Source organism: Eutrema salsugineum, unplaced genomic scaffold (assembly GCF_000478725.1).
Source record: "Eutrema salsugineum unplaced genomic scaffold, Eutsalg1_0 scaffold_5, whole genome shotgun sequence".
NCBI classification, from domain to species: domain Eukaryota; kingdom Viridiplantae; phylum Streptophyta; class Magnoliopsida; order Brassicales; family Brassicaceae; genus Eutrema; species Eutrema salsugineum.
The window spans coordinates 9,394,265-9,408,150 of NW_006256612.1; the positions used below are offsets into that span (position 1 = coordinate 9,394,265).

At 38.1% G+C, this 13,886-nt stretch overlaps 3 protein-coding genes across 4 annotated transcripts; 1 reads left to right on the top strand and 2 right to left on the bottom strand.

Annotated features, from left to right (window-relative positions):
* Positions 1-293: 293 nt before the first annotated feature.
* LOC18993124 (D-3-phosphoglycerate dehydrogenase 2, chloroplastic) lies at positions 294-4,081 on the bottom strand. Its single transcript, XM_006416606.2, has 4 exons — positions 3,412-4,081; positions 1,670-2,046; positions 1,405-1,515; positions 294-1,321 (listed from the first exon to the last, which is right to left on the bottom strand). The coding sequence occupies exons 1-4, from the start codon at positions 4,031-4,033 to the stop codon at positions 554-556; spliced, it is 1,878 nt and encodes a 625-aa protein (XP_006416669.1). The 5' UTR covers positions 4,034-4,081; the 3' UTR covers positions 294-553.
* Positions 4,082-5,575: 1,494 nt separating this feature from the next.
* Positions 5,576-6,945, bottom strand: LOC18993125 (ESCRT-related protein CHMP1B). Its single transcript, XM_006416607.2, has 2 exons — positions 6,446-6,945; positions 5,576-6,033 (listed from the first exon to the last, which is right to left on the bottom strand). The coding sequence occupies exons 1-2, from the start codon at positions 6,768-6,770 to the stop codon at positions 5,747-5,749; spliced, it is 612 nt and encodes a 203-aa protein (XP_006416670.1). The 5' UTR covers positions 6,771-6,945; the 3' UTR covers positions 5,576-5,746.
* Positions 6,946-7,692: 747 nt separating this feature from the next.
* Positions 7,693-12,790, top strand: LOC18993126 (serine/threonine protein phosphatase 2A 55 kDa regulatory subunit B beta isoform). 2 transcript variants are annotated; one of them, XM_006416610.2, is made up of 14 exons: positions 7,693-8,157; positions 8,957-9,060; positions 9,148-9,243; positions 9,330-9,449; positions 9,621-9,803; positions 10,169-10,260; positions 10,536-10,654; positions 10,803-10,926; positions 11,152-11,275; positions 11,382-11,450; positions 11,527-11,618; positions 11,723-11,800; positions 11,882-11,949; positions 12,035-12,790. In XM_006416610.2, the coding sequence occupies exons 1-14, from the start codon at positions 8,040-8,042 to the stop codon at positions 12,169-12,171; spliced, it is 1,524 nt and encodes a 507-aa protein (XP_006416673.1). In that variant the 5' UTR covers positions 7,693-8,039; the 3' UTR covers positions 12,172-12,790. The 2 variants fall into 2 exon arrangements, with proteins under 2 accessions (XP_006416673.1, XP_006416672.1); XM_006416609.2 differs by having other exon boundaries at positions 9,621-9,800.
* Positions 12,791-13,886: the final 1,096 nt, after the last annotated feature.

Sequence of the window (13,886 nt, forward strand, 5' to 3'; positions counted from 1 at the left end):
CGTCACGTTTGCGGGTCCCCGCCAAATTTAATACGATATTCTGTTTCTGTTCTGTTTCCGTCACCAAACCCTACTAAATAATTGCTCTAAGTTAACAATCAAAGAAAATCTAGTTTATAACAAAGAATTATAGAGTGGTCCTTGATCTATATTCTTCTACTTTTAAATTTAATGTTTGTTTGTGTTCGTTTTTTAAAGGATGTTTTAAAAATAAAAATAACAAGTCTGTATAATGGTCATATAGTCTGAATTTCACAAGGCCCACTTAAAGCCTAAGTTTAAACGCCCAAATGTGCCAAATCCAAATTCAGTTTCCCTTTTCCAAATATCTAATCTAACATTTCTTGGACATCAAGAAACAAGAGAAAAACCGACATTAACCCAAAGCATTACATATCATAAGAAATCAAAACAAGAACAATGTATAAGTAGCAAGAGACACACATTCAATCACAATGCCACACATTTTCTACAGCCTTAACCACAGGGAAAACACCTTAATCCGGATCACAATTTCTTCTCAGACGCCACACACCGATTCCATCTCCAAACGTTATAGTTTCAGAAACACAAACTCTTCAATAGCTGAGACGCCTCCAATCCTCTCAAGTGTTTTATTGTCTGGTTCTTCATCGACTCCTATGGCCATTATAGCTTGTTTCCTCACAACTCTTCTTCCAACACTCATGAAATTCACATTGACGTTTTGCTCTCCGAGTATGTTACCTACTTGCCCAATCATCCCTGGTTGATCCACCTGCCTGCACAATATCAGATTCCCTTCAAGGCTCACATCCACAGCGAATGATCCAACGCATGTCAAATGCGGAACTCCATACTTCACCCTCCCTTCGATACTTATAGCTCCACAATCAGAGACAGCACCAGCAAAACTTGACTCCACATTCGATATCTGAACTTGGATCGAATCAACAGGGTACTCTGGTGATGAATCAACCACCATTCGTTCCTCGCTGATACGTAGACCCTTTTGCTTAGCTATGAAATCAGCATTCACCAAGTTGACATATGAATCTGAGATCGGTTCAATGATTCCCTTTGTGATCATCGCACGGAGTAGTCTAGTGTCCAAATCATCTCGGTCACGAGCTGACCGATACACGACCTTGATGGACTGTACTCCTTTACCTCCAGATGCTAACTGCACAGCTAACCTACCAAGCTTCTCAGCTAAGACAATGTAAGGAGCCAATTCAGATAAGACCTCAGGAGCAACCATTGGAGCATTGACTGCGGTAGCTGATAGCTCGCCTTTCAACGCCCCTGCCACTGCCTCTGCTATCTCGATGGCTACACCTTCCTAAAAGATCAAGAACCATTCATCTCAATCTTATACGCTCGAAGAGAGGTGTACAGAGAGTAGGATCAAAAAATTGTATGTACCTGTGCTTCTTTTGTGCTAGCTCCCAGATGAGGTGTTACTGTCACATTTTCATGTTGAATCAATTTGCTGTCTTTCGATGGTGGTTCCTCGCAGAAGACATCTAATGCTGCCTGTTCAAGTTTCACAAATCCCAATTAAAATCCAGTTTCACACGAACCCAATTGATACAACCCTAGAATTTCGAAATTTGTTTCATTTGAGATTCATGTTTCATGAATCATGTTTCAAAATCCAAAATTTCAATCCAAAAATTTCGAAACGCACCTGAGCGACGATACCCGAATCGAGAGCCCTAACGAGAGCATCCTCATCGATGACGCCGCCTCTAGCGACATTGATGAGACGAACGCCTTTCTTCATCTTGGAGAAGGTTTGGTCGTTGAATACCTTCTTCGTGGCGGGGGTTAAGGGCATGTGTAGAGAGACGAAATCGGCGGTGGCGATAGCTTGGTCGAAGGAAACCAGATCGACGCCGAGGGCTCTGGCTCTGTCAGCTGGAGCGTAAGGGTCGTGCGAGATAACGTTCATGCCGAGACCCTTGGCTCTCCTCGCCACCTCCGTCCCGACTTTCCCGAAACCCATCACCGCCAACGTTTTTCCGACGAGCGATACGCCGACGTATTTGCTCCTCTCCCATTTTCCTGGAAAAATAATAACTCAACTGTGAATTTTCGGAAAATAACTCGGAGGGATAATCATCTTATTATGCGACGGACTGTAACAAGCTCAGTTCCACTCAAATTGACCATTTTTACAAGGAAAATTACAGTTTACACAGAATGACAAAAAAAAGAAGTCAATTTTAACTTTTAAGATCATTATTTGGTTGATATTTTACTTAGAAATTATTGCCAAAGAAATTATTGTAGTTGATCTCTCCATTTTCTGTCTCAATCGGATATTGATGCTTTGACTGACTATTCCACCGTAAAACCAGAATCAAATAATTGAGTTATGCATGATTATTTCTCTCAAAGACCCACTTGTATCATGACTATAATTAAATTTAGATTTAAATACCTAAAAGCAGTTTATTATTGAACAAAGAATATTCTTCAGTCAAGTTACTATACTCATAATGTTCCAAAGTTCCAAAATGGGTGAAAAAATAAAATAAAGTATCAGCCTATCGGGTAATTGAATCATTTCTTCAACTTCATTTTAGGTTTATAAAGACAAGGAGACTCCAATATTTTTGGTGTAATATAGTTGGTGAATACTGACTCAAGAGGAAACCAAAAAAATGAATATGAGAGAGGTTCATATTATAGTAGTGGCCCCTGACTTTCTTACACTCAGAGCCTAGAGGGCCCAGACGTAATAAAGGGGCCCAGATTTTACTCTTGGCAGAATTTTTTTCTTTTGCCTTTTGACACAGGTTAAATGTTTTATACTCCACTCGACAGGGAAAAAACTTGTTTTCCCCATTTTACCGGAGATATAAATATAAATCTCCCTCTCGATCAGAAATTATACGTACATGATAGATGATACATACACAAACGGTAAGACGGTCGTGAGAAAAGTCACGTTTGATATTATGTTGTTCTACTTACGTAAACGAATTTTTATGCTATTTTTTACTACCATTTCCATTATGACTTTTCTACTATATAACGACAGATTTACCGCTAATACACTATAGTGGCATATCTCCAATTTCAATTCAACAATAATTACAAAAAACACTAACACCACTAAATTGTATAACTATTCAAAAATGGACCATGGTGCTTGAGAGATCTGATGACCAACATATTATAATATATATTTTTTAAAGAAACACCTAACAAATAACAAATTTAATCAACTTTAAATTATTCTATTAAGTAACCTTTGTTTTTTTTTTTTTTTTTTTTTTTTTTGGTAAGATGTTAAATAAGTAACCTTTGTTTGTAGATACATATGTTGTTTAAATCTAGATCCAATTATAAAATTTCGTTGTCATTGTTTCTATGTCATTTAAAAGAAAAAAAAAACTAATCGGAATATTCCCGGGAACGTACCGGCTTTAATGGAAGCGTCGGCCTGAGCGACGTTACGTGCCATAGAAGCAAGCAAAGCGATACCGTGTTCGGCGGCAGCCACCGTATTAGCAGTCGGAGCATTAACCACCAAACAGCCGTACTCCGTCGCCGCCTGCAGATCAACATTGTCAATCCCAACTCCGGCTCTTCCGACCACCTTCAATCTCCCCTTCGCCGCCTCAAAAACTTCCCTCGTCACTTTCGTTCCGCTTCTCACGATCAAAGCGTCGCTCTCCGCCACTTTCTTCTTCAGATCCTCCGGTGAGAGCTCGTAAGAGCAGTCTACGTCGCCGAATCCCCGGAGGAGATTCACTCCGGCTTCTCCGAGTTTCTCGGCGACGAGGATCCTCGGCTTTGGGAACGATGCTGAATCGTCTTCATCAGATCCGACGGTGGAGAATTTATGATCCTCCGTCAACGTCGTTTGCTCGAAAGTTCTCAGAGCGTTAGTCGCCGTTAGTTTGACGTTTTGTGTGTAACGGAGCTCTGGTAACAAAGAGAGGCGACGGAGGACGGCGAATTTTGAAACTGGTGACAGAGATGGAGATGTCCACCGTGTGTTAACGGCTTTGACGGTTGAACAAGAAGACGAAATTGCCATGATTTTTTTTTTTTTTTTTTTGGTTCTGTGTTTGTTTGTGTTATAGTGTGGCAAAGCGCTAAAGTGGGTATTAAATAGAGAACTAACCGTGAGAGGTTATGGATAAGTTATCATTTAATTTTTTTTTACTTTACGGTCAAATTAGAAATGAGGCTACCAAATTTATTATGTTTGCTGTTGAATTATTTATGTATGGAAAAAGTAAATAAAAATGAGAAGCACATGCACCAAGTATGGCGTTCTTGTCTAGGTGCATCATCGTCTTTCAAAATATGTAATCTATAAGTATAAAGTATTTCTATTAGATACATCAATGCCAAATATTTAGTAGGTAACGTTTTTTTTTTTAATGGTCAGTGATATTATCAAATAAATAACACGTGCAAATAAATTTGTTAACTAGTACTGTCATAAAGTTGAACAGTAAAATATATGGTCCTTTTCCGACTTAATATAATAATACTACTTATTATTTTGGTTAATAAATCACCTCCATGTGCATTCTTATTAATAAAAATAAAATAATTGGCGACCAATCTTTTCTGTGATTCTCCACTAAAAATTATGGAGTATCAATAGCATCTTTACACCATACCTTAATATCTTTTTTGCAGTAAAATAGATTCGGACTTTTCCTTTTTTTCCACATACAATATAAGTAATTTTAAATACTACTCTATACAAAAATCTATCTACATATATACAACAACTGTATATAAAAGAACAAGATCTTGGGATTTTGCAACAAAGAAGACATGAGAGTGAGTGAGGGACTTCTCACTTCACAGAACTTAATTTGACTAATTCAGCTAAATGAGATGAATTAAGTTTCAAATCAATCAGTTTGCAACATCATCAGATTCACAAACGCAAACCAAGTTCGCATTAACCTTTTGTAAAATTGTTCCAAACGCAAATTCAGAAACTCGCTTTACCTTCCTTTCTCTTCTTGCATCCCCAACACACTCAATATGGCTCTTTCTTCATCTATTTTATACTCTAAAAAAATCAAAACTCAAAGCTTGTAACAACTTTCAGAGACTTTGGCAAGAACAAATGAATCTCTCCCGCAGTTACCACCATCAATTTACCATTGAGAAGGCACAAAAGAAACTTAAAACTATTGCAATTCTTAAACAAAGTAATAAGTCCTTTTTGACAAACCTTCCGTTTCATCTTCAAAATCAAAGTTCAGTGCACTCCTTATGGATCTGAACAAATTAGAACCAACGCTTATACCGTCAATTGAAAGATGAAGCAATCAAGAAAATTTCTTATCAAGAAAATTTCTTATTGCCAAAGGCTAAAGCATCAAGTGTTCAATGTATGAGAAGTTAACTCTTGTACTCCTAGCATACAAAATATGCAAGAAAATGGACGTTGATTGGTTACTGAATCACACTGCTTTAAATAGCCGATAAGCTCTGCGTTTTTCAGGCTTGTCGAGGAAAGCTCAAGTGTGAAGCTGATCGCTTGACGTATATACAGAGGTCAGAACTAAATAGAGAGTAATGTAGAAGCATTGAAAAGCACACTCAAAAGGTTTCATATAAACAAAATCATATTCCAGAGTGAGCAATTTACACAAACATGCCCATCACATGTTCAGGGATTAATAGCTTCAACATCTCCATAAAGGTGAAATCCGTAACAAATATTTTTGTTAGATTAATAGCTTCAACATCTCCATAGAGGTGAAATCCGTAACACATATTATCCTCTGGCTTTAAGCTCAGCGAGTCTCCTTGACAAATCGTCCTCTTCAACTTTCTCCTCAGTCTTGGTAGGGATGGCATGACCAGCAGGCTGAGGCAGTCCAACAGAGACTTCAAGACCGTAATCATCTGCTACTTGCTGCATCAAGCTGTTAACTTCTCCTTCTGGGGTGGATAATGACGTCGAACCAGCCATTGCGTTCTCCATGAACTCAGCTTGGACTTCCATGTTCACAAACTGCTTCTCAAAAGAATCCATCGTCTCTGACATCTTCTGTAAGTTGCCTGTTCCAAAAGAACAAATCAGGAGATGAGAAGCTGAGTTGCTACAGTACAATGAATCAGCCAGTGCAACGTCGTTCTAAGAGTATTATATGCACTTAAGCCCTATCCCTCTATATGAAACAATCTCTTCCTTTCTACTAAGTAGACCATTCAAGTCTAAATCACCTCAAAAACATCCTGACACTTAACAAATCAACCTCAAATCATAGTATTCGCTACACCGTAATGTCTGAGACTCGCAATATCAACCAAGGCCAACACTTTCTTCAATCACATAAAAAGGAGCAGACTTTTCCCATCTATAATATAATGCTATGAGCACCACAGAGTCAAAGGAGATGAAGAAACGAAAGTTTCGGTTAATTGAACAACCAAGAAGATAATTGCTGGAGAGTAATTGAGAGTGACATACCGGTGGCGAGGGAAGATTCGAGAGATTTGACGATGTTAGTCATGGATTTGGTGATGGTGGCCATCTTGGCCTGGGTATCGAGCCGAGCGACAACAGCGTCCAAGCGAGATGAGAGACGGAGGTAATTCATCTGCTCGCTGCGCTTGCGGATTGCGTTCTCAGCATAGATGCGAGCACCATCCATGTTCCCTTTCTCAATGGCTTTCTTCACCTTGAGCTTCTCCGACTTCTCCTCTTTCTCGCACTTCCTCGCTTGTCTCTGCAGAGACTTGGACGTAAATTTCAGATCGAAGATTTGGTTCATAAGCTTGTCGGTATTACCCATGTCGATCAGCTATTAGGAATTCGCCTGTAGATCAAAATCAGTCAGAAATATGCAGATCGGGAAATTAGGGCTCCTTCGAATCTGGGAAATGTCTCTCAAGCGTGTTTCTTCCGCAGACGAGACAAAGGTGTGAATTTTAGACCAGGAAGCTGTTAACTTCTTCTTTGTTCTTTCCTAAATCGAACTGGACTGACTGGTTCGGTTATATTCGGTTACGTTTTTTAATTAAACATATATATATATATATATATTTATAATTCGTTTCTGGTTAAGTTAATTACTTACTACTTAGTAATTAGTAATTACACGCTCGTCTGCCTTTCAACTCTTTTTTTGTGCTAAAAGTCTGTCTTTCATCAAGTTTCACTTTTTTTTAATCTCTTATTAAATTATAGTAATACTTACTTTTAATTTTTTAAAATTAGTCTGGTTCAATCGTTTTCTGCCGCTTGGGTAATCTAGAAATTGTTTGTGACCCCAAAGAAAACAATGATAGGTTGAAATTCGCCCTGGTTATGTAGTAAAATAATAATAAGAAGATATGTGAGGAAATGATTTTTCTTAGAGTAAAATGTTCTGATCATCTCCTAGCTCCTAACTCGTACTGTTCTTGCAGAAAGAAAAGAAAACAAAAATGTGCAATGGATAATTATGGATAATTGGCAAAATTAATTATTTAGAAACAGTAGTAACTAGTAATGATATTTATATATTTTCCCCATCATATAACAGATGCAAGCGCGCACCTCCGCAATTAACCAATGATATGCGAAATCAAGTGTCACCGTCCCACTCATATTTACTTGTTAAGGAAATAATGTCACCGCCTGTAACTCTAACGATACTTTGATATCAGGACAAAAAACATTATAGTATTAGACATTAACTTATACGATTTGTTCCTTGGTTCTGGTCTCGAAGAAAGAAAAATAATAAAGGATTGAATTCCAATTTTGTCCTTTTAGAGAGAGAAAAAGGGGAAGGCGTTTTTTCTTCTCTCGTTCTTCCATATTCTACAGAGAGATATCGAAATTCCATTTTCTTGAGAGAGAGAGATAGGGGGACGAAATTTAATCATCGATCAAGTGCTTCAATCGCGAAAATCGATGAGAAAAACTATGGAATGGAATGTGAATCAAGTGATTTGGTTATGCTGATGACGCGATCTTCGATTCTGTGATTGAGATTTGGAAGCTCAGATTTCTATTTTCCCGAAGCTCGGATTTTTATTTTTGTTACCCCTCTGTTGGATAATCTACGCAAAGAAAAATGAACGGTGGTGAAGATGCCGCTTCCTCCGCCGCTACTAGTGGCCCTCCTCCGTCTTTAGAGTGGAGATTCTCTCAGGTCTTCGGGGAGCGAACAGCCGGAGAAGAAGTCCAGGAAGGTAATAATTGCGTGCCGCCGAATAGATTGTTAAATATATTCGAGGTGATGAGTTTGTTTCCCTTTTCCTTTTAGATCCGGAGAGTATTTGAGGACTAAAGGTTTTGATTTGTGGTTTGGATCTGATTTGGTTGATAGGGATTAGTGAGTTATTCCTCTACTGCTTAGTGGACAATTGATGAATCTCTGTGACTTGCGTTCTGGGTTTTTCATTTGCACTGTTAGTAAGGTTTCTAAGTTATCTGAGTCCCTGTATGATAGCTTGGATTGTTTGGGTATGAGAGCATCTCCAACTGATTGTTGTGAGGTTTAAAGCTCTCAGTTTTTGTATATTTTACTTCAGTTCTGTAGATTGGATGTGTTAAGGATAGCATTTAGTTGAAATTAGGAGGGTAATCTAGCTTGAAGCTTCATTCTGTTCAATGCCATAGCCATGGATACTGTTTCCACTGATAGAATGTTTTCTCGACTCTGTAAAACAGCAAAGAAAATCATATGATGAGTTTTGTGTCGAGAGAAAAGTGTGAAGGGCTATCAGTGGTTATGCATTTCTGGTTCATGAATTGAATTTGTAGTGTTAAGGTGGTTTAAGGTTACTCTGTTCGGGCTGGTTAGATTTCCTGGAGTACCAATGTAACTAGTTTGTTTTCAGATGCACGTTCAATATGAGACAAATTTAATCTGCTGTGTCTCAATATTTCTCGAGTTATTGTACGAATTCTTCTTTACTGGTTTATGTGGTTAGCACCTACAATTTAGTGATGACTTCTGATGTCTGTTTGCACAATTTTCTTCCGCAGTTGACATCATTTCAGCCATTGAATTTGATAAAAGTGGAGACCATCTTGCAACTGGCGACCGTGGAGGCCGAGTTGTTCTTTTTGAGAGGACGGACTCTAAAGATGTGCGTTTCTTTTTTTTCTGTTTAATTCAATCATCTTTCACAAAAAATTTTGTGCACTAATGCATTCTTGTGCAATGTTATATTCAGCATGGTGGGTCCAGGAGGGATCATGAGCAGATGGATTACGCAGTTAGGCATCCTGAGTTTCGATATAAAACAGAATTTCAGAGTCATGAACCAGAGGTACATTAAAACTTATCACCAGATTTCACTTAGAATATATGTGTTGCTAGTGCTGCAAAATAATCTCGCTCTCCAATCTCTTTCAGTTTGACTATCTTAAGAGTTTGGAGATAGAGGAGAAAATCAACAAAATTAGATGGTGTCAACCAGCAAATGGTGCATTGTTTCTCCTATCCACAAACGATAAAACCATCAAATATTGGAAGGTGCGACATCTCAATGGGCTTGTATCTTATTTCAAAATATTTCAGGTGTCACATCTGAAAATGGTCTAGAAACTGGTTGTTTATGCTTCCAAGTTCCAAGACTCCGTAAATAAATAAATAGTTTTTGGTTGTCTCCTCTTATAATTTGACTCCTCATTTGGGATCAAACAGGTACAAGAGAAGAAGATCAAGAAAATTTGTGAAATGAATATTGATCCTTCAAATCAACCAAGTCCAAGTACCCCTCCTCCATTAGTTCCTAATGGAGTACTTGCTAAGAAAGAACATGGCTACCTGAGCGATGACTTCTCTTTCCCGCCAGGAGGCATTCCATCTCTGCGTTTGCCTGTGGTAGTTGTACTCGATACAATATTTTTTTTCCTTCTTGTTTGAGTCAAATGAAGCGAAATTTAGATTCAGCACTCTGAAAATTAAATGCATATAGATATCCAGCGTGTTCACTCTATTTTGGTCATTCCTTTAACTTCTCACCAGTGAAAAGATTTGATCCTGATATCTATTTCATTGCTTTGTACTTTGAGACTGGAAGTTGTGAATGTTTTCATCGTGTTGATGATCCTACTACTTAAGTGAAACGTTGGGAATTTACTAGTTTCTCTTGTTTCGTTTCGTCGTAACTACAGATCAGTACCAACTTCGTTACTTGCATTAGTCAATTGGCACTTTGCTTAGAATAATGGGTCGTCCTTCTTATTTAGGTGACTAGCCAGGAGACCAGCCTCGTGGCGAGATGCCGAAGAGTATATGCTCATGCTCATGATTACCATATTAATTCAATCTCAAATAGCAGGTAATCTTTCTCTTAAGTTTTCCCACAGGTTACTCTCGCTATCTTTTTAGTCACGTTTTTACTGTCTTTCTCCTTGATTTTCCATCTGTGGAAACAATGCTAATATCTAAACAATATATTTTAGAATTTTATTTTACATCTCTTTTCAGGTCTTGTCGTGCTACCATTCTCGTTATCGAATTTAGTTGATATTAAATTTCACAACATGTAAATTCATGACTTACAATGCATTGTTTTGTTCGTTGCGATAATGTATGGTTCCCTTATTTTTGAAGCGATGGGGAAACCTTCATTTCTGCTGATGATCTACGAGTAAATCTCTGGAATTTGGAAATCAGCAACCAGAGTTTCAACATTGTTGATGTTAAGCCCACAAACATGGAGGACTTAACTGGTGTGCTTTCTTACCTTGTTTTGGTAGTTATATTTTGTATTGTCTGAACATTGATGCGTATGTCAACAACCTCCTTATTTTTTGAAGTTCTCTTCTTTTCACATTATGCTTGTTGAGCATATTTTTTGATGCTACATGGTCTTTGCAGAGGTTATTACTTCAGCTGAGTTTCATCCAATTCATTGTAATATGCTCGCATATAGCAGTTCAAAAGGATCCATTCGTTTGATTGATATGCGGCAGTCAGCTCTGTGTGATTCTCATACTAAATTGTAAGTTCAGTTCTCCTCATCCTTTATCGAAAAGGGTAGTGTTTTTATGGATATGCAGAGCGGGTTTCGATATGTGCTTAACTCAGGTGAAATTCTAAGTAAGAAGGGGATATGAATAAGTAGGTTAATTTCCAATCTTTCTATTATCTTGTCAGGAATGACTTGGAAGTGAAGTTTATTAGGCCAAAGTTTCAGACCACTGACCATTGTTGTTTCATATCCCAGATTTGAAGAACCAGAAGCTCCTGGTTCAAGATCATTTTTCACAGAGATAATTGCCTCAATTTCAGATATTAAATTCTCAAATAATGGGAGATACATACTTAGTCGCGACTACATGACGCTCAAGGTTGGAATTCATCCGGTTCCCTTGTGTATAGTTTTACTGATTGTAGGCCAATATAGGTGTATACTTCAATTTTTTCTGATATCTTCTGATCTTTACGACGTTACAGCTGTGGGACATAAACATGGATTCTGGTCCAGTTGCATCTTACCAGGTGCATGAACATCTGAGACCCAAGGTGAGGGCTTCTTTCGGCAGCATCTCCTATTTGATGATTCTGTCTTTAAAACTAACCACGTTTTGCCCGGTTGCAGCTATGCGATCTATATGAAAATGACTCCATCTTTGATAAATTTGAGTGTTGTCTGAGTGGAGATGGATTGAGGGTAGCAACAGGCTCTTACAGGTTTGCTTACTTGTCTTCTAGTCAAGACAAGACTATTCTATCTTGTATAAGAGATGAACAAATGACGAATTTATTATATATGCTTTATTTCTTGGTGAAAACAGCAATCTATTCCGCGTATTTGGAACTTCTCAAGGAAGTACTGAAGCTGCAACTTTGGAAGCTAGCAAAAACCCAATGAGGTAAATCGGAAAAACAGAGAACAATAACAGTCAAAAGCCAAGTCACAGAAGTTTGTATTGATCAGTTGCAATTTATCATAGGAGGCAAATCCAAACACCTGCAAGACCTTCAAGATCTATGAGCAGTATGACACGTGCAGTTAGACGAGGTTAGTGGTAGTAGCTACAGTAAACCCCAAAAAAGCTTTCACTGTTTTCTTGTGGAGTAAAAAGTTGTGTTTTAATTGGACGCAGGATCAGAGAGTCCCGGAGCAGAGGCAAATGGTAACGCATACGATTTCACAACGAAGTTGCTGCATATGGCTTGGCACCCAGCAGAGAACTCAATTGCTTGTGCAGCAGCAAACAGCTTGTACATGTATTATGCATGAACTGGAGAGAGAGAAGAAGAAAAAAACATGGAACCAGCTTGCTCCAATTTAACTTTCCCTTTTCTCCTTTTTCAGGCTCTCTCTCTCTCTCTCTTTCTTTCTCTCTCTCTCTTTTAACTACCAAAGTGATGATGTAACCAGAAAAAGTGTAGTAGTAACAGAGTTATGCTGTGACCAAGACCCGAAGCCTGACCAGTCACGGCGACGCAGGAAGCAACAGTATGTCTCTCAGGAGTTAGATGGGGTTAATATATTGGGTTGGGAAAGAAAAAAAAAGAAGGGTAATTGTCTGAAATATCCGATCCACCCCTCCTAAATAGGTTTTTTTTTTTTGGGTTGCAAAGGATAATTTTCATTTTCTTTTTAGTTTCGATTCTATTACTCTTTTAAGAAACGGAAACAGCTTATGGTGTGTGTGATTTTTTTAGTATGAGACGATGGGGAGGGTTGTGCTTCAAATTTGTTTATTGATTCTTTTGTCATATCTTCTTCTTTCCTCTTCTTGAACACATTATGATGCTCTCTATATGTGTCTTTTTTCTTTTGTATTTTCAGACATCCTTTTGTGATTTTTACCGCTACCACAATAAAACAACAAATGTAGTTATATCCTCGTATATTCAGCTGAAGGAAACAGTTCGTCTTGACTATATTTTTGTTTTTGGCACACAGACTCGTAAAATATGTGATGATTATACGTAATAGACAGAAGGTAAACCTGCCAATCAACTAGTTGATCGAGCGAAACGAGTCATCACATAGAATATTTCCAAGTAGAAGAAAATCTATGAGTAAAACCAAAAGCAATTAGAGACACTAGTGTAGAGGTACGCAAAATAGTTGGGATCAGCGGTTCAATCCGTCCAAGGAGACTAGATATCCGGGAAGAGCTCGGTACCGGATCTAGATAGATACGTCGATGTGGGCCGATGTTGGAAACAGATCTTAGTTGTAAACTGACAAAATTTTCGACGAAAGGAGACAGAACACCAGAAATATGTGCAGAGAGACAACGGAGGAAGGCAGTGTTTGGATCATATCTGAACAACCTGTCGTCACTGTCATAGAAGAAAAGACAGCCTTGCTTAGAAACAGCCAAGGGCGTGAAACACCACCACATCAACCGTTCAGGTGTATCGGGTGAAACTAAGCGGTAAGTCAAACTCCAAGTTTCTGGTAGTGCATCCATGATATATATCTCTAGCCTATTTGCATCTCTATAAGTTAACGGGAAACACTTAAGATTCTGTATAAATTTCGGTGCTCGTTATGGTAATGTGTTGATTTCTGATCTGCTTCTTTGATGTTGGATTCTTAAGATTGTGTATAGTATTTGATGCTCGAAGAAATGTATTCAGTTTTTGTGATCCACTATTGTTATCGTTTATGGTGATTCTTAAGATTATGTATAGTATTTGGTGCTCTGAAATTGAATTTTAGATTGGATTCGGTTCCGATGATTCTACCTACATTGTTATCGTGTATGGTATTTTGTGTTCGAGGGTGCTGATTCGCTTAGCTTGTGGTAATTATGGTTCTTAATCGAGCAAAGATCAGCATAAAACTTTGATTCATTTATTTTGTGTTTCATTTGGACTTGTTTCCGATGCAACTATTGTTAGTGCTTTCTGTTAATTTGTGTGATTCATTATTGTTGCTTGGCTTAACAATCTCCAAAGCGGCAAAATGGAGAGATGCCCATCCATTCCTCTCTT

Coding starts and splice junctions, on each gene's coding strand:
- LOC18993124 (XM_006416606.2), bottom strand. CDS start 4,033: ATGGCAATTTCGTCTTCTTGTTCAACCGTCAAAGCCGTTAACACACGG. Junction 2,047..3,411: donor CGACGCTTCCATTAAAGCCG/GTACGTTCCCGG, acceptor TTATTTTTCCAG/GAAAATGGGAGAGGAGCAAA. Junction 1,322..1,404: donor CTAGCACAAAAGAAGCACAG/GTACATACAATT, acceptor TTGATCTTTTAG/GAAGGTGTAGCCATCGAGAT.
- LOC18993125 (XM_006416607.2), bottom strand. CDS start 6,770: ATGGGTAATACCGACAAGCTTATGAACCAAATCTTCGATCTGAAATTT. Junction 6,034..6,445: donor CGAATCTTCCCTCGCCACCG/GTATGTCACTCT, acceptor CTTTTGGAACAG/GCAACTTACAGAAGATGTCA.
- LOC18993126 (XM_006416610.2), top strand. CDS start 8,040: ATGAACGGTGGTGAAGATGCCGCTTCCTCCGCCGCTACTAGTGGCCCT. Junction 9,450..9,620: donor AAACCATCAAATATTGGAAG/GTGCGACATCTC, acceptor GGGATCAAACAG/GTACAAGAGAAGAAGATCAA. Junction 11,619..11,722: donor GTAGCAACAGGCTCTTACAG/GTTTGCTTACTT, acceptor TGGTGAAAACAG/CAATCTATTCCGCGTATTTG.